Source organism: Labrus bergylta, chromosome 20, assembly GCF_963930695.1.
Source record: "Labrus bergylta chromosome 20, fLabBer1.1, whole genome shotgun sequence".
Taxonomy (NCBI): Eukaryota; Metazoa; Chordata; class Actinopteri; order Labriformes; family Labridae; genus Labrus; species Labrus bergylta.
The window spans coordinates 17,541,409-17,560,192 of NC_089214.1; the positions used below are offsets into that span (position 1 = coordinate 17,541,409).

General features: G+C 43.0%; 1 protein-coding gene across 16 annotated transcripts in view; it reads right to left on the minus strand.

Moving 5' to 3' along the window:
- Nucleotides 1–286: 286 nt before the first annotated feature.
- Nucleotides 287–18,784, minus strand: part of svila (supervillin a) — a 72,760-nt gene continuing 54,262 nt past the window's right edge. For 10 of the 16 annotated variants that reach the window (XM_065948782.1, XM_065948783.1, XM_065948769.1 and 7 more), the window contains 25 exons: nt 17,544–17,597; nt 17,141–17,221; nt 16,571–16,627; nt 15,690–15,855; nt 14,124–14,210; nt 12,695–12,781; nt 11,850–12,027; nt 11,572–11,744; nt 10,613–10,768; nt 9,455–9,591; nt 8,723–8,870; nt 8,490–8,635; nt 8,093–8,268; nt 7,143–7,296; nt 6,771–7,050; nt 5,801–5,955; nt 5,578–5,683; nt 4,925–5,132; nt 4,568–4,701; nt 4,301–4,456; nt 3,604–3,747; nt 3,345–3,466; nt 2,902–3,057; nt 2,380–2,400; nt 287–1,260 (listed from right to left, as the gene is read on the minus strand). In XM_065948782.1, the coding sequence (XP_065804854.1) occupies nt 1,174–1,260; nt 2,380–2,400; nt 2,902–3,057; nt 3,345–3,466; nt 3,604–3,747; nt 4,301–4,456; nt 4,568–4,701; nt 4,925–5,132; nt 5,578–5,683; nt 5,801–5,955; nt 6,771–7,050; nt 7,143–7,296; nt 8,093–8,268; nt 8,490–8,635; nt 8,723–8,870; nt 9,455–9,591; nt 10,613–10,768; nt 11,572–11,744; nt 11,850–12,027; nt 12,695–12,781; nt 14,124–14,210; nt 15,690–15,855; nt 16,571–16,627; nt 17,141–17,221; nt 17,544–17,597 (3,369 nt within the window). In that variant the 3' untranslated portion in view covers nt 287–1,173. The remainder of the gene's footprint in view (nt 1,261–2,379; nt 2,401–2,901; nt 3,058–3,344; nt 3,467–3,603; nt 3,748–4,300; nt 4,457–4,567; nt 4,702–4,924; nt 5,133–5,577; nt 5,684–5,800; nt 5,956–6,770; nt 7,051–7,142; nt 7,297–8,092; nt 8,269–8,489; nt 8,636–8,722; nt 8,871–9,454; nt 9,592–10,612; nt 10,769–11,571; nt 11,745–11,849; nt 12,028–12,694; nt 12,782–14,123; nt 14,211–15,689; nt 15,856–16,570; nt 16,628–17,140; nt 17,222–17,543; nt 17,598–18,784) is intronic. The other 6 variants (XM_065948773.1, XM_065948772.1, XM_065948771.1 and 3 more) reach the window with 6 other exon arrangements.

Genomic DNA, 18,784 nt, shown 5'->3' on the forward strand with positions numbered 1-18,784 from the left:
TGTTGTATCCATGTATCTATCCATGTCCCTATGTATCCATTGATCACGATCAATGTATCATCTTTCCATATATCTATCCATCTATGTACCTATCCATGTACTGTATCTTTTTATCCATCTATTAAATCAGAGCTGAGCTGCTTATTAGGAGTGCATTTGAAATGCTTAGGGGGGTAATACATTGTTTAATGGTTGTTTAAATAGAATCTACAAAAAGTACATTTTCTATTTGAATTGAATAGTTTCATAAAGACACCAACAAAAGAAAAAAAAAGACATTCTGATATCCAACTTTCCTGGTTTATTTCTCTAACATTTCTTTATATCACAAAAAGTCTTCAAAATGCAGACTAGGATCTTTATATAAACTGTACACAAAGCAAGGCACTATACACTGAAGGATTTTTAAAATCACATACAGTTCATCACAACTCTATCTTGACCTTTTACAGAGCATCCCCTCTCCTATCTGAAACAATAACGACACTACATTCAGAAGAAGCTGCATCATTACATGTGTAAATGGCAAACGGTGAACTGTACAGCGAGAGAGAGGAAGTCTGTGATGTCCAGTTTATCTCCAAGTATGACACACAACCTCCTCCACATGAATTTACACATGATTTATTCATTTCTAGCTCTGTGAATATTCAGGGAGCTTTTCTTATTTGAACTCCTATGTGGATCTGATATAAATATAAATTATTATTTGAATGCACAAGCATAGATGTAGAGTGTGTTCAACAGGCTGACCGGCCTGCTCTCCCACTCTGACAGATTGGCTGACAATGTGACAGCGCTGTCTGTCCTGCGTATGGTACATATGTACAAACATTAACAAGAGTGTGACCGTACAGACAAACTATTAACACTTTCATTCAGAGGTGCATCCGCTTCTACTAATCTCCCACTTATAAAAACCAATATACCAACACGAGAACAGATGGAAAGGAAATCTGCTGCACAAACATGCTGCTGCACCTCTCTCATTCACCAATCACCTTCTCCACACCTCCTTTACTCCTCCCCTTTTCATCCTCATCCCTCCACTAAAGAGCAAACTCAGGACAGGCCACCCCTGAGGCTCTGGACGTAAACAAAAGAGAAGACAAAACAACCTCCTGGTGGCTTTTTTTTTTCTCTCCTTCCTGGTCTCTTCAGTTCAGCTCTCTGTTAGAAAAGTCCTTTGGCTTTCTTCAACTTCACCTGCTTCCAGGCGGGCAAACCCCCGTACTCCTCTCTGCTCATCTCCAGGGCTTTCTGTGGGAGAGAGATCATTCACACAGTCAGGTTAAAGTAGCCACGATCACATCATCAACTATTCCAAAAACTGTTCAGAACTTCAAACCGATAAATCCTGAATCTGGCACGGCGAGGGATGGCAGAAAAAAAGTGATGCATCAGTGAAAATCACAACACAGACGTGTTGTAGTACTCAAATCCGGCTTGGTCCCAAGACCGGTCTCAAGACCACTTTTTGGAGGTCTCAGTCTCGGACTGGATGGACTCCAGATTTTAAATCAAGACCAGTCAAGACTACCAATGAAAGGCTTCTTTCATCCGTCATTACTCTGATTCGAAGAAAGCTAGCCTTTTTCTAAAAGAATAAATAACTTCAATTCATTTGTAGTTTGATTTCAATTCCCTGGTTACAGCCCCAGTGAATGACTTATGGTCTTGGTCTTGTCTCGGTCACGCCCTGCCTTGGTCTTAGTCTTGACTCGGTCTCGATCCCTAAATGTCTTGGTCTTGTCTCGGTCTCCGAGCATGCTGTCTCGGTGCTTCTTTCTTCAGTTCACACCTCCTGTAAAGTTTGAAGTGAACTCGTGTGTCCACATCAGCTTGGAGATTATGAGTGAACAACATGCTGAACACATAATAATAATAATAATAATAATAATAATAATAATAATAATAATAATAATAATAATAATAATAATAATAATAATACATTTGTAAAGCACTTTTCAAGAACTCAGACGCTGTGCATTGGTAAAAATGATGAAGAAAACAAAGTAAGAACAAACATAGCAACATACACACACTCATAAGTAACAACATATAAACCACACATTAAAAGAACACACAGCACTATCACACATTAAAGCCTGTTTATAAAGCTGAGTCTTTTGTGTGGTGGAGAAAAAAGGTTGGCATTGGAAGATGGGAGGCTACGGGAAGGAGATCAGTGAGGAACAGTAAGGAGGGGCTCTGGCGGTTGAGGGCTTTGTGTGTAAGATGATTCATCAGAGAGGATATTAAATCAGTGATTAGATAGAGTGCATAGAGAAAAACAGATTATGTTAGAAAGTGGAGTGAGGATGCTGTGCAACCAGAGCACAAGTCCAAGACCGTCCATGCTCAAGTCAGAGGACTCACCTTCCCATAAGCCCCTACACTCTGCAGGGTGGAGGAATCAAAGAGTTGAGTTAGGAAAAGACAAGAAGATGGAAGTAAAACATGATGAAAGACAAACTTTGGAAAGAAAGTGGAAACATAAAATTGACTGTCACAACATTAAATCAGAGTCAGAGACTGATTTGGCAACTCTGTCAGACAAAGTGAGTAAAAAAAAAAAAGAAAGAGAGAAAAAGACTTCAGTCTGAATAAAACAGTATGTCAGACATTAGTTCTTCTAATTCTGGCTAATTAACTGTGTGACAATCAGAGAGTATCCTTTTTTTGTTTTTGGGCTTTTCGCCTTTATTGGACAGGACAGTGGAGAGAGTAGAAAACCAGGGGAAAAGAGAGAGAGTGAAAATGGCAAGCAGGAAAGGAGCAACAGGCCAGACTTGAACCCGATCCACGTCTGCTTGGAGGACCATACCTAACTGGTAAGCCATCTCTTTAAAGCAATAGTTTTGTCATTCGAAGGTGCAGCACTCCATTGCAGATGCTCACCTCAAAGTCCTCATCAGACAGGTAGACCTCCAGGCGAAGAGGGTCCACTCCCTCTGGCAGTGGTCGGGCCAAAAGATCTGACAGGGGGTACATGGTCTTACACAGCCGGGCCAACACGTCCTCGACCAGGATAATCTGGTTACACACCTCTGCCTCCTGACAACACACGGACATATACAACATAAAATGTCAGCTAATGACTCTGCTAGAGAGTAAGATAGCATATAACAAATTAGATAAGGAGAATCCCTAAGGGGTGATAAGCTAACACCTGGACTGGTCTGTTTTGTTTCCAGAAAAGAAGTCCTATTCTTGCTCAGTGAGTGCATGCTTTTCCAAACAGTGTATTCACTAATGGCTACAGACAAGCTGTGTCAGTAATATTGGTTCATATCAGATGATGTGGCTGCAAGTAATGAGTTAACGTGATTAGCTGCACACACCCTCTCCGTGATCTCAGCGATGTCCTCTCGGTGCTCCCAGCTGGGGAACATGTTGGTGAAGGTGAGCGGCTCCAGACCGGCGTGGATCAGGTACGCTTTGGGAGGCTTCTTCTCGTTCTTTTCTGTGGAAACAAAACAGAAACGAGACTGTTGAACCCTAACAAACCTTATCAAATGTCATGGGTTATCTTAGTGTTCTCCACTGAGAGCAGCGACGACTAGATTCGTGTTTTAACATGCAAATAATGAATAGACATACCTCTACAGTACTGCAGCACAGTCTCCATGGCACACTTCCTGTCTGAGTCCCAGCGCATCCTGGCCGAGCCGGTGCTTTCACTGTCCTGAGGCCACCAGCCCTGCCACAGATACACTTCATGGTGGTTGTCCACCAGGAACAGGGCTAGAGATAAGATGAAGACACAGGACATCTTCAGCATTTATTTATTTTTCATTAATGACCGGGAGTTGACTTTAGGTCTAAGCCGACCTTACACTCAAAAAGTTTTCATTAAACTTTGATGTTGTCGACAGTTGAAGCCTGATGACATGACAGAGCTCATAAAAGTGAAACCCAAACCTTTGGAGCACCCCCTACTGACTGGCTGCAGCATAGTTCATATATCCTCCTTCTTCCATGTTAACAGTTGGGACAAAGATCAAGCTTAAGGGTTAAAATCTTAATACATGTCAAATACCTTTTTCTTAAACATTTTTTCCACTATAGCTGGTCTTGATTTATGTGTTGTTTCTGGGAAGTTTACATTCAGTGTGTTACTTGATGCTATAAAAAGGGAGGTTGATTGACAGCTCTGTTGACATATGAGGCCCCTTTTACTGAACTATCCATAACTAGGAGTGACTGCTTCGGTGCATGTTGCAGGTCTGTGGTTGGTATAAACTCATTTCAGTGTTGCTGATATTGATAAATGACTCTGACTGATGGAGTTGTGTACCTGGCTGTGAAGCTGCATAGAGGTCCTCCTGCAGGAAAGGCATGGAGTTGACCTTTTTGGGTTCTCTGGCAGGATAAAGAAACTCTACAGCTGAAAACTCCCCCGAGCTGCTGCTCAGCTGGTACAGACGAGGTGTGAAGTTAAATCTTCCCGGGTCTATCAAACAACACAAAAGGACACTAGTTAGTAACACGGCCCACAGCCCTTTTAACGTTAATTAAACAGCTTTCATCGGACTTCAGGTTACATGGACTTTGGTTTCCTAACCTTGCAGCATGCAGTCATACACTTTCCGGTCTCTCCTCCCAAGTGGTTCCCAGAATCCCGCGGGCTCCGTTCCCTCGTCAAATTCCCGGATGGTAACCTTGCTGCTGCTGTGGAGGCCTGCTTCCAGAGGACAACTGCAAACAAACAAGTCACACTGAGTAATGGTCCAAGCTCTCATATGCATGACTCAGTGCTTAAAGACGTGTGAAAGACAAAGTAGAACTAAGCGAGACATTTTCCAAGATTCATCAGAAAGCTTTCAGGAGCTGCTTTGCTTATTTGTCCGGACAAAAATCCCTCTGCTTTGAATTTTTCTTTTGACCCTTGAAAAAACGAAAAAAATAATCTTCCACTCACTGCTCTTTGATTTTGTTGGCGGCCGTGCGTGCCACCTCCTTTGAGTGTGCCTGAGTTTTGCAGCCGTGCCACAGGTAGATGAGAGCCTGGCTGACGCTCAGCAGCACCATGGAGACCCTGGAGCGCAGGCTGCTGCAGTGACAGGCCACCTCCAGCAGGTGGCCCTCCACCTCCACCTCTCCACGCACGCAATACAGGCGCCAGTCATCTAGTGGGAACAGAGACGAAGTGAGAGGTGAGGATGATGAGAGTAAGCAATTCAGACACAAAGAAGAGGGACGTTTTTCCACATATAGCCTAAATAACAACAGCTCAGTCATTTGAGGTCGTGAAGAGTTTAGCTCTATTGTTTACCACACAATATGTTTTCTATTCTTAATCAGCAATTCTTTTCTTTAAGCTCAACACAGTTGCCAAAGTAATGATTCACTCATTATGTCTGATGGTGATGACAGGTTTGTGTGACTGCTGCAGAAAATATTTTGTAGTTGTCAGGACTCAAGAGGGATTCAGGGAACAAAAATCCTTTAACAGACAATTTGCTGATTTAGCCTGTGCAGAAAATGAGCATTAGAGAACAAATCGTGTGTTTGCGTTATCTGTGTTTGTGCTGATAGACCGCTTTTATTTTTAAGACGGTGATTTGTGCTTACTTTGCAAGTTCTCCTCCTCCTCTTCCCTCCTCCCTGAGTGGACGACCATCCCTCCTTTGAAGCACTGCAGGAAACACGGAGGCTCTTTACCCTGCAGGACCTGAACCTGGAGGAAACAAACGAAAGGAAACACAAGATGTGAAGCTCACACGACCATACTGTACGTGCAACACGCCGACTGACAGATAAATATCATAGCATTCTGACACAATCTTTACATTACCTGTGCTCCCCGCTCCTCGTCCAGCTCCACTGTCATCAGTGCGGATGTTCCTTTCTCGCTGACGGTGGAGTTGCGGCCCTGCCAAAAGAAGTAGCAGCACTTCTCCTTCCCGGGCCCCGCTGTCTTCTGCTGCTCTGGGTTCTGTCTCCTTCCAACTGGAGATAAGAAGGTCATGGATTTATTTATTTTTTTGCATTTATGACTGCTTTTGAAATTCTTTTTGAATCCCAAGCAACACTCTTCATCCTTTAGGAGCTTTATTTGTGTAAAGGCATCAGCACAAACACAAGGCACAACAGGTCAGACAACAAGGGTAGAGTGCAAACAACCTTGTCTTCACACAGTGCTGCATATTGAAAAAGTTGTCATAGTGTGCTTGGTGTTGAATATGAATGACCTGTAACTACTGACTGTGAGTGGCTGCATTGGTTATGTAGTGTGTATGAGGTATGCAAGACTATGTATTCCTCTCACTGGAGTCCGTCTACTGAAAACGCTTCCAGTGGTTACAGGTCTGGTTGAATAATTTAGGTACTCATTGTTAATCATTCATCTTCATGAGAGGGTGAAGATGCATTCAACTCAGAGCACCAAAGAACTCAACTCAGAGACTGCAATGTTGAAGGTGTTGATGGACTCATTAAAGGAATAGGATATAGCTACATATTGATAGGACTGCAAATACAGAGGACTGACGTCATAATCCAGTGGTTCCCAACTTTTTTTTGGCTGCTTTCACAGTCATGTCAATGGTAACGAGTCTGAGAGCACTGGTAGAAAGAATATTTTTTACCCACATTAAGACAATAAGTGATGTTATTCCTCGCTTTTAGATTATTGTAAAAAACAAGATTAAGATTAACTCTTTCTCATTAACTACTAAAACACAGTATGTATTTGTATCAAAGAAGGAAACACGTGTCACAAATTAAAAAAAGTTTGATGACATTTCTCTTCAGGGGATACCTACCTGCAGCGCTGACCATGTACTTCCACTTCATCACGTATGTGTCCCCCTCATGAAACTGACCGATGCTTTGCAGCGGCAGACGGCTGTAGTCGAACTCCAGGATGTGCCAAACCTCCACCCCCAGGGTGCTGATCTCATAGCTCCTCCAGTCCTCTGCCTCCACCAGGCCGTAGCCCCGCCCCACGTTGAACCCGTCCAGTTTGGTGCAGATGGGCCCCTGAGGGAGGGGCAGCATCAGGGAGGCATCCAACGCATGTGGCTGTTCAGAGGCGGACTGCTCCTGTGAGAGATCCAGACAAAGAGGAGAAATAAGAGTGATGTAAGAGAGTGAAAGTGTGCACTCTATGCAGTACATGAAGAACTTTTTGTTACCTTCTGATCAGTGACTTGATCGTTGGAGTTTCTTGTAGGACTGGGTGTTTTCCTGGAGTCGCTCCAGTCCAGGAACTTCTCTTTGAACAAAGTGGTTTCATTGTGTTGCGTCAGTCTGCCAAACACGGCCCAGTCAGGTCGGCCCTGACCTTTTCTACAGGTGAGAGGATACATTACGTCAATGACAGGATACCAGGGCTCCAGGTACTAGAATGTCGTCACTACACTGGTGTAGATATAAGCACTCAGCTCCTCATGAGTGATATCAAGAGGATATAGACCATTGGAAGAGAAGCACATCATTTAAACTGTTAGCAGGAATAGATGCTTTCTCTTTCAGCCGTCTTAGCATCTATATGTGGAAGCCAAGGTTCTCCCCTCTCCTCTGTCATTCTGCCTTTTATATGCAGACAATAATGTAACAATTGTTCACTTTATGTGGCATTTTGAACAGTTTTGTGCAACATCTCGAAAGTCAACACTTTCTCTTCCATTACTTTACTATACATCTCTTTACCAAGTGTGCATTAGGAGACATTACATTAGCTTAACTTCAACCTTGGTTGAGCTGCAACAAAATACTAGACACAAAATGTTCGGTGATGATTTTGTGAAGGGGAATGGTAAATGGACTTGAGCTTGAATAGCGCTTTCTGGTCTTCTGACTACTTATAGCACGTTTTACCACAGACCTCACCTACCCATTCACACACTGATTCAGAGGCTGCTATGTAAAGTGTTCATCAGGGGTAAGTAATCCCATTCATACACATTCATACGGCGTCGATGCAGCAGCGGGAGCAACTTCGTGTAAAGTGTCTTGCCCAAGGACACATCAGAGTCTACCACTTAGCCAAAGCCACCACAAAAAAAGACAACGATGTCAAAATGGAAATCCAATGAACTACTCATGACATAAAACATGTGTACTGTATGTTATGTCTTCATACTTGGGTATGAGTGGGTTACACTCCCCAGGGTCGAGTGGGTTGATGTCACAGTTTGTGTAGTCAAAGGTGCCGTTCCACAGGTGCTTGGCCAGCTGGAAGGCCACCTTCCTCTGTGCGAGCGTCACTTCCTTTCCATGCCAGATGTACATCTCACTTCCAAAATCAAACACTAGAACCTGCACAGAAACACAGATGTTTTTCTTAAAACCCAGCAGTAACCGGAGACCGGTGCTGTCTCCCAGAGTCTTTTTTTTATGTGACCACTGGGTGACACCAAAGGAAACATTTAAGAATCCTTCACATAGTGGCTTTAAATCCCTGTGTAAAAACATGCAGATTCAGCTAAATACAATGTTACATTTTTCCAAGCGTTTTGAGAGATTTCCGGTTGTCTGACCTCCTTGGGGTTGAGCAGGGAACAACGGGGCATCTTGGCCCAGAAATCATCATCTGGGACCAGTTTGTCATCCATCAGGCGGTAAATACAGTTTGTCTCCACGATGGCTCCCTCGTACAACTCGTCTTCATCTGGAGTTCCTGCAGCTACAAGAAGAAGGAAAAGGGTATCATCTTTTTGTTTCAACAGACTGTTTCCCGGAGGCTGGGTTTATGTCAGGTCACAATCCTTACACTGGAAGCTCGACTGCCCTCCAAGGATCTTCCAGAAATCCTTTGCAGCTTGGCTTTGAGCGTTGACGGCCTCCTCGATGACCTGGACATAGTTGGCACGGCAACCCAAATCTCTCTTGCTCTGGATAAAGTTTGCTAACTCTGCAGCCTGAACGAAAGTCAGAAAAGAATGTTCATTTTTATACTGAAAACAGACCGGTAAGAGTTTGTGTTTCAAAAACACAGGTGTCCTGGGCGTCAAAAAGAAAGGTAAACAAAGATATACTGCATACTGTTCAGGCTTGAAAAATATATGAGGATACATCCATGCATTTTTTAAATTGAATTGTCTGCAACTTTTAATGGACTGAACTCAAAAAAGCCCTAATATATAATGTGGGCATTATAGTATATAGTTTTATATAGCATTATAGAGTTTTCCTTTTCAATCCAAAAGGGGTCAGCGCTCTGTGAGTTAATTAAAGGTCATCAGACCAATCTGGGCTTTGAACAATAGCCTCGTTTTGTTTCTGTTTCCTGCAACAACCCACAGACAAACACACACACCACCCTTTCCTTTCCAACAACACACACTTCTTCCGGTGCTGTGTCAACGTTTGCTTCCTCTCAGGCTTTGTTTACATCCTGAGCTTCAAGTGCGACCTACATTGCTGTAAGCTACATACTCCACCAGTCTATCAAAACTGCTTGTTCTTTGTTTACGTGTCATTATGAACTTCTCATGATCCAGACCTTGTTCTTCTCGATGACGTTTGCGAACTCTCCGGTCCAAACGAAGCAGTGGTGCGGCGTAATGAGCAGGAAACAATCACCGCTGTTCAGTGAGGACGTTCTGGGCTCCACTAGTCTGGTCTGGACGTGCCGTCGACCTGGTGTTATGTGGGCATTAAAAAACACACACAGACAAAAACAGGTGGCATATCAGTGGCAGCTCTGATTATCACTGTCAACCACGCCTGGGTTATCATGCTATGGGTGTTGTGTCAACAATGTGTCAGTGGAGAACATTTGACCCTGTGCATGTCTGTACGTGTGTCTGCCATGTCAGGTGCTCATCCCTTCATCTTTAAAACCCCCCTAGTTGTTACATGGCCCGAATAGATCGCAGCCTACATTAAATCATAAATGTTTCAAATTACAAATTGTCTTTTGGTGATCCCAGCAGAAGCTCTTGTAAAACCTCCGCTCCACTCAGTGCTGTCAGGCTGGGACAAAGCAGTACCCCCGGTGTTGTGGATTTTCTTGGGATTATGTTGCATGCGGTTTGGAGGAGAGGATCAGCCCAGGATAGTGCGCGGTGACCAGGGGAGAATGATTTAGAGCCACAGCTGTCACCGACAGACGTGTGGAGGAGGTGCAAAGACACCAAAATAGACTTCTCTCCCGTTTTAGATATCCTCTGAAGCAGCATCCTCTGAAGCTTTGTGTTTAGAACAGCAGCTACTGTATTTCTTTTTTCCAATCCTCAAAAACCGTTTGAATCTAACTGCTGGTGGAGACGCTGTCTTACCGGCTCTGTATCTACTGTGTGCTTTGTGTCTCTACAAAACAAAGAAGTCACTTTCAAAAGTTTAAAAAAATGTGGAGAGATGTTTGGTTTCCTGTTGTTTGGTCAACTTGTATCCTCAAACCTGTCCATTCTAGGAGGCTGCCTGCAGTTTTACCAAAATACTAATACTTGTTAGCATCCCACCCAACAGCTCATTAACCCATTATTCATTAAGAGTTTATGTGCAAGCTTTTCAATAAAGTAGCTGCTTGAAATCCGGCCAATATTTGTACGAATACCTGGAATTATGGTGCAGTAGAATCAAAATATGTTGACAAAAATAACATTACAACTTATATGGGTGCATGTCCAGTAGTCAGCAGCCAGTTAACTCCTCTTACCTTTGACCTGCAAGAGCATGAGTTTCTTGTAAGGCACGGCGCTGTTATTGGACATCTGCTCGGAGATGTTGACGCTGCGCAGGTTGACGTTGCTGAAGTTCTCCTTGCTGGCCAGACCGGCAAGAGCCACATCCGAGAGCCCCGAGTTTTTACTCACTGCAGGGGAACAAAACAGAGCACAGAGAGGGAACATGAGACAGATATCACCACAGCATTTCATCTGTGTATTACACCCCGCCCCCCCCCCCCTCTCACATACTGAACAGTGTACACAGCTCAAGTGTTAATAACCTTTCAAGCATGACACTAAAGGTCTCTATGTGACTGCTAAAAAAACCCAAGACAGCTCCGGAGACAGTTTAAGGGTTTGTTATGGGAGTTGTTATGGTGCAAGTTATGGGAGGAACATGACATTGACATGTGCATTCTGTTATTTCACTTTCACAACAAGCTGCAGCTAAACTAAGGACGATGACAGAAAACAGACTCCAGCCCTCGCCGTAGGTCGTGTTAGTCCTAAAGTAGCTCAACATGGTTATTTTACAGCTTGAAGAGACAGTATGTGTGGTGTATATTATCAGTGATGTTTAGACTTCTTTTGTCAAAAGGTGAAAACATCTGATTGCCGATATTACAAAGACAGGTCCTAAGAAGGCATTTAGTCTTTTATAAAATTTTAAAGATGTTTGTCATTGCATGTGCTGTATGCCCGAATTAATGTATACCAGCTCTTGCTTTTTCCCATGGTCATATGAAATGTTGATGTTAGTGGCAAAGATGAGACACTAATTGATGCCAATACAAAGTAAACCAAACTCAAAAGAATCAAAATATACAGCTTTATCTTTTCATCATTTATTGTAACATTGCCATGAGTTTTAAATTGAGCAAGTTTAAAAACTCATTTTCAAAACAGGAGCCCATCACTTGTTGCATCCCTGAGTGTTTTGGTCACTTACTCTTCTCAGCCTTCATCCTCTTGCTCTCCAGCAGGCCGATGTTGAGCCTCTGCTCCGTGTACTCGTATCTGATGTCCTCCCTGGCAGCTAGCATCTTTAGAGGGTTCCTCGATGACTGGACGTTACGTGCCGGGCGCACTGCTCGCTTGTGCTGCACCATCTCTGAGGTCAGCCTGTAGAGACGGAAGAGGTGAAGGTGGGTTAGGTCCACAGAGGAAAGACGAGACAGTCTTACATAGATGATTCATTCATTTCTTTGTCTGGCACAAAGAGCTTACTTTGGCACCTGGGGACCAAAGATGGCATCAAAGTCGTCGTCTATCTCCACCTTGTTGGTGGTGACGGGGAGTTCATCAATTTGTCGGTAAAACTTAGAGAAAGTTTCATCTTCGAGGGTCATCACTTCCTTTACTTTCTTCTCTGTTACTGTGATGGTTGCTTCCGGCAGTCCAGACACTGGACGAGAAAAGACGAGGCTGTGTCAGAATCATTAACTCAACAGTTCATGCACTGTGCGACAAAAACACACTATTTCATGATGTCAACTTCACATAAACTTTAAAGATACAAGTTGCTGCACATTTGTTGCAGTTCTGATTTGTACAAAGCACAATTGTTGTCTTTATCCTGTAATTACAAGGTCCTCATCAGGCTTTGTTTCCTTCCATTTCAATTTGGAGAGAAGTCTCATTGCATTTCAGTTCCAAAGCTTTCCTACAAACAGCAATAATGGCCTCCCAGAGTTTGATGAAGAGGATGTTATGGAACATTTTTATGACTAGGGGGGAGGGGAAGTGAACTGCATGATTTTGCACTTCTGCATTGACACATTTTTCAGTACTGGAGGTTGCCGCTTGGGAAAAGTCAATTAAGTAAAAAAAATACAAAATGTATGAAATATCTTCCTCTAAACATGCACCACTAATGGATGGAAGTTGCATGTTAGTCATCCATATAGGCCTCAGATAGTTATCACAAATGTACGAGATTTAATGATGTGCCTGAATCTAAAACTGATCATATGTTTATCATGAGGAACTGATGGGTTTCTCATGCTGTTTCCAGTTTTGAGGCCTGATTCTACACTCAGTGACTTACAGACAGCATTCCAAACACCACTGACCTTTACTGTTGATCTTGCCAAGGAATGACTCCAGTTTATCCAGCTTCATGTCGGACTCCAGGTTCAGGTCTGGCATGGCCTTGATCTCTGCAACAGGGTCCAAACACACAGCAGTTAAAGCCATACATTTACTCTGTGTTTGATTTGAGGTCCACTCTCTGATGCAAGCAGGCACTCTGAGGTTTGCTTGGTGAGTTGTACAATGAGTGATCACGAGCAGAATCATACAGTCACAATGATTTTAACTATCAACACATTTATCATCACTGACACACATTTTGAAAACACTTCACTGCTACAAAATACAAGTTCTTCACACTGCAGACACATGCATACTATGTACCGCTAGATAATATATAATGGTTTATGTTCTATTAGCCATTAAAGCTAATAGAAGAGTCACAGCAACACAAGCGACATTAGCGATGATGAAGTATGTCGTTTGGTGACGGTGGTGAACATTGCATTCAGTGCAACAATGAGAGAGAAAGGAAGGAAAAACACCTTCGAAATCACACATCTCCATGTCTTTTGAAAGAGAAGCAAAGAAGATCATTACACATCTGTGCTCAACATCTGAACCAGAATAGTACAAACAATTCATTAATTTAGCATCAATAAACAAACAGAGTAGGAGTTAGAAGTCATAATGTAAAGGTGACATCTTAGTGGAAAAAGAATAACAGTACATAACTGGTTACAGACTTTGTTCTTTGTTTTTTAAAAAGGTCACATGTTATGCAAAATGAACTTTACCATGGTTGTCTAACACTGATATGTGTCTCTAGTCTGTCTATAAACCCCCATATATTAAAAAAGTCCATCCTCTCCGTCTTTTGCCTGCTCCACTTTTCAGAAAATGTGATCTCAAACAGGCTGTCTGGGGATTTTCCCTTCATGACATCACAAAGGGCAGTAACCCCTCCCCCAGGTGGGTGACACTCCCACAGGTAGGTGTTTGTTCTGTCCTCTGAGTCTGCCTTCTGTAAACATTAGGGCATGTGACGAGAAAGCCCGAGCCACCCAAGCCCTTCCAGGGAGGGGCGTGGTCAGACACAGCTCATTTACATTTAAAGGTACAGACACAGAAACAGCCTGTTCTAAACAGAGCTGAAATAGAAGGGTTTATAGGCATGATCAAATACAGGATCAGAGTGGATTTTTTTTGCAAAAACAACCTTCACAGGTATGTTGTGGGGAGCTCTGAGACTTCAAACTTTCTGACATGGGGTATAATATGAGACCTTTAAGTCTAGACCACATGGAGCAGCCGCGCCCCTCACTTCTGAGTGACACAGCTAAATGAAGTGAACAGCTCAACGTGACAGCAGTTTGACATAACGGGTCAGCAGAGGATAGAGCAGACTGGTAAGAGACAAACAAGGAGCATTAAAGGTGGTCACAGAGGAAATAAGAGCATCAAACTGACCTTCCTGTGGTTTGGAGATGGCCAGGCTGCTGTTCTTGGGTTTGGACGATGCTGGCGGAGACTGCATAGCTGAGGTGGAGGTTAACCCTGTTGTAGGAACACAGACAGAAATACTCGTTTCATGACGCAAAAAGCATCTCTATTCTACACACTGTCATTATCTGCAAGTTAAAGTGCTAAAGGTATGTAGCCTATAGTGAGGTGAAAATTATTATATAACCACCAACTTTAGAGGTAAACTAAGTTACATTTGGGACCTCTATCACTTTTACATTTGACAAATTACGATGCAACATGTCAACTTTCAGGAGGGATTATTTTATCTGCCCTATCTGGCAGCGCTCTGTTTAACTATAATCAGATATTTCATCAGGATTAAGAGGGGACCTGCGCCTCATATTCTATTTGTCTTACAGAGTTTAGTCTTCTTACCCTCAGGCCGACACTATGGAGTGCCTGTGGTTAAGACAAAAAAAGGCATCTGGCCTCTTTTGCAACTACGTCTGTTTGTTTGTTTAACAGCAGTTGAGTTTAACTTCTTGCTGCTCTTTGCACACCGCACTTTTCCCCAGACGCTGGATGATCTTTTGCGGGGCTTTTCTGTAATTATGTAAGAAATGTTTGTGGATTTGCTATAAGTGTTGTAAGTGTTTTGCATGTTTCTGGCAACAAAACCGATTTCCATGTAGATACCTTTGACCAGCCAGGTATTCTGTATCATAGTGATGTCTACCAAACATGTTGAAAAATAAATCTTATTACAGTTATGTTAATATCACAGTCAAGGGGATTTTCTGCATCTTTTTTTCAACGTGAGCCCTTTTATTCACACAACTAAAGGGTTGAATTACGAATAGCTATGAAGAGTTTTGGGATTGCTCCAAAAGATTTCAGTTGTCTAATAGGCTGTAATAGCTGCAACCTAATTCCTGCAGGTAAACAAACCTGATCAAAGCACATCAACTCAACGTTCTTGTTTTTGCAATAGACCGGCTTAAGTGTGCACCCACACTGAGCCGAGATCATTCTTTAAACATTCATGCTGTGGGTTTGCTTACCAACAAGTAAAACGCATTAAACAGTACCGGGTGTGACGCTAACAACAATAGCTTCAAGGGCAGCCAAAGCAGAGCCTCTTTTTATTTGTCTTTGAAGCTGGCTTTTCTGATGCTGCTCCTCCTCATGACACTTTCTATTTAGCCAAAATCTTCCTTAACATGCACCAATTCTCCCAAGACACGAGTGAAACCTTCCAACAGCTGCCCCCTCCGGCCAGGCCTGCCTCTAATGAGGAAAATATCCAACCATAAAGATAATTTTCTGCTTCAGCAGAGTGTCTGGCCGGGTGTGTCTGAGCCTGGTGCAGGGACGAGGAAAATCATTTTCTCCTCACTGCTTGTTGTGAATGGGCCTTTAGAGGGTTCAGAGCAGAGAGCTGACACTGAGGTGTGGACTTCAGGCTGTGTAATCAGAGTAATCATTCAGAATTTGGTGCATACATGTTGAGCTGCACGAGGGACGGGGGATCAGGATTGTAGAGAGAGTATGTGGTGTTTCATTTTTCACCTTTCTTCACCATGCGTGCAGCCACAGTGAACTGCGTGGAGTCGTTGGCAGCCCCGTGGCCTTTACTCTTCCAGGACTCCTCTTGGGAGACTATGAGCTGTTTCCTCTCCTGAATGGACATGTGAGCCTCGATGCTCTGGCTCTCCATCTCACACTCAGCTAGCCGCTAAGAACAGAGAGAGACAGAGAGAGAAGGTCGAGAGAAGTGACAGTCAGCAACATTCAATACTTCTGCTGGACTCAAATTAAAGGAATAGTTCACTTTTCAAAGTCAGAAATCATCAGTTGATCCGTATATTATTTCCTCAAATAACATTACAAGAGGTAGAAACTACTTACTGTTTTAACCATGTATCTGTAATTGATGCTTTTTTAAAGTACTTATTACACATAAAGGGCAACAAATGAAAAGACACAGCAGCAGACAACAAAACAGAAACTTCTGTTTATGACATTGATAACAGGTTCAATGTGGAATTTCACTTTAACCAGAGCAACATTCACAAACAAGACAAAGTAGCCAAGCAAAACATGGACACCAAAGGGGGAAATTTGTAGACAGGAAGCCCACTAATGTCAGTTACATTTAAAACACACCGTTTACCAAAATGTGGACAATTAAGGAGTTTGACCCTTTGCCTTGATGAGCGTCACTTCAACAATGTTGTGCTGTCACTCATGGGGTTTAATAAAAATACATCAGTTCACAATGAGAATACAAGACAAATTCCAGACAATGTCTTTGAGTTTCCAACTAGACAACACTTAATTGGTGCAAACTTTAAGGGGCTGAAACTGTATGTGTGTGCAAGTGCTGCCACGAGGAAGGGGGGTTTTGAGGGGGTTTGCCAAAGCACTGTTTACGGTATTGACAGGGTCACCTTCCTTCTCCAGGGGTGTCGCTCATCCACATGCGAGGGCCTGGGTGATCTGATGACCTTCACATCCAGACGCATGGATGACGAGGAAGGTGAGAAAGGATGAGGATTAAGAGGTGACGTTGAAAAGGTCGAACATGATCTGTGCAAGCATTAAAGGCTGCCATGCAGACTTCAACAAAGCTTCAGAATGGGGAAGTATAACACATCTGAAGGGCGGCTGTGATGGACAGCGAAGAAATCCTGTTCATAATGTGCATATGCAATGACTGTTTGCATGCACCGCTAAAGCTGAGGGATTACTCCTTTGACAGGAAGTGCAGTTTGGCGCTTTAAGAGCTTTCAATGTGGAGGAATCAGTGCCAAAGAATCACACAGGAATGGCATAAGCTCTTTTAGACATCTTAGTTTCTTGACAGATTCCTTTCATCAATATGTGAGGTTAAATCAAATCATTGACGTTGCCTTTTAACATTCATCAGTTCAGAGCTTAGTGAGGTATAAGCATGTGAGATGGCGATGTAAGCAGTGGGGCTGGAAACGCAAGCAGCAACACCTGAGGCCACTTCTCACCTGGCTGGCTGACTCATCAGGGGAAGGAGTTAGGAAAGGAGGCTCAGGAGGAGGAGAGAGAGCAGAGGCAAAGACTGGCTCCTACAGAGGCATGACCATGGAAAATACAAACACAGACGATATTAAGAAGTGTGCAGCAGCTGCAGTGTTCCTGTCATGGATCGTGGACATATTGAGGGGATGACAGTTATTTTTATCTTCTAGGTTATTTTCTTCCTTCTTTGGCAGTTTTCTTAACATACTCTACCAGGTGAGATACTTAAGCACCCCTCAAGGTACTTGTGAGAGCCAATAAGTAGAGTTGGGATGATTAGAGGAACACACACCACAAGAACACCACCACCATGATTTTAAGGGGGAACACAACCACCACCACCAAACATAGTTTGCACACTGGCCTTACCCAAAGCTGGTCGGACACAGCAAACTCATCGATCATCATCAGAGCTTCATCCTCCTACAGATAAGCAGCCGCAGGAGAGAAGGGACAAGTTTTCTAAAGGCTCTGTTGTCCCATAAGTAATAACGTCATGGCCAAATCACAAAATCAACAACATGTATGTCAACAAACAAATATTTTAAGAGAGGATTTGGACTTCTCTAACGTTTCCCCTCCTCTTGAAGCTCTTTAAGTAGCTGAATGCTTACTATCGCAGATAATATTAAGACTAGGATATGTAGGTAATGGTTAATGGACTTGAGCTCGTAAAGCGCTTTTCTAGTCTTCTGACTACTCAAAGCACTTTTACACAGCAGGTCACATCTACACATTCACACACTGATGACTGAGGCTGCTGAGTAAAGAGTCCATCAGAAGTAACTTATCCCAATTACACACATTCATACGCCACTGACAAAGCAGTGGGAGCAACTGAGGGGTGTCCTGCCTGAGGATACATCGAACATGTGGCTGCAGGAGTTGATTATCAAACCCCCCCACCTTCCGGTTGAGAGACCTCCGAGGGGGTTACAGTTCAGTTATTTTGCAAACCTTTATGATATTTTAAGGAGGCCGTATAACCAGCCCTTTTTTATAGACCTGTGATTAAAATGTTAATGATGCAATACGTGCTGTCTTCTTCCTGTTTGTTTTTGGAATAAAAGTATCAAATAACTGGTGATGAAGTTCTGCCTAGGAGTGGAAACTGCAATAATCTTAACATGTAAATAATAAATGTAAAAATGAAGAGTTATACATTTAAACTAAATTTATGTGCAATTCAACTTCATCATCATCATCCTTTGTTTTGCACCTCTAGTAGGCTTTCCAACTAACTCCTGTGTTTTTACATGGGACAATAGGAGTCTGTATTCACTCTGCTGTTGGCTCTTGTTTGACTCTGCAGACTTTCATATCTGCTGAGATCTTGAGTGTTGCTCTTCTTTGATCAATAACATGAAGTTGACTGAATCCAGTCCAGTTACGCTGAAGAATAGGAGGATGAAATACTAGATTAACAACATCGACTGTTCTTCCCCCATGACCTCGGCTCGGCTGTCACTTGAACTGGATGAAAAACCTCTTCATTTCCTGATTTGATTAAAACGTCATGTCGGAAAAAATTCAAACAGTGCGTAGAAAACACAGCATCACATCATTGGTCACACCATCAGACCTGACCTCACATGAACCGATTGTCGAGC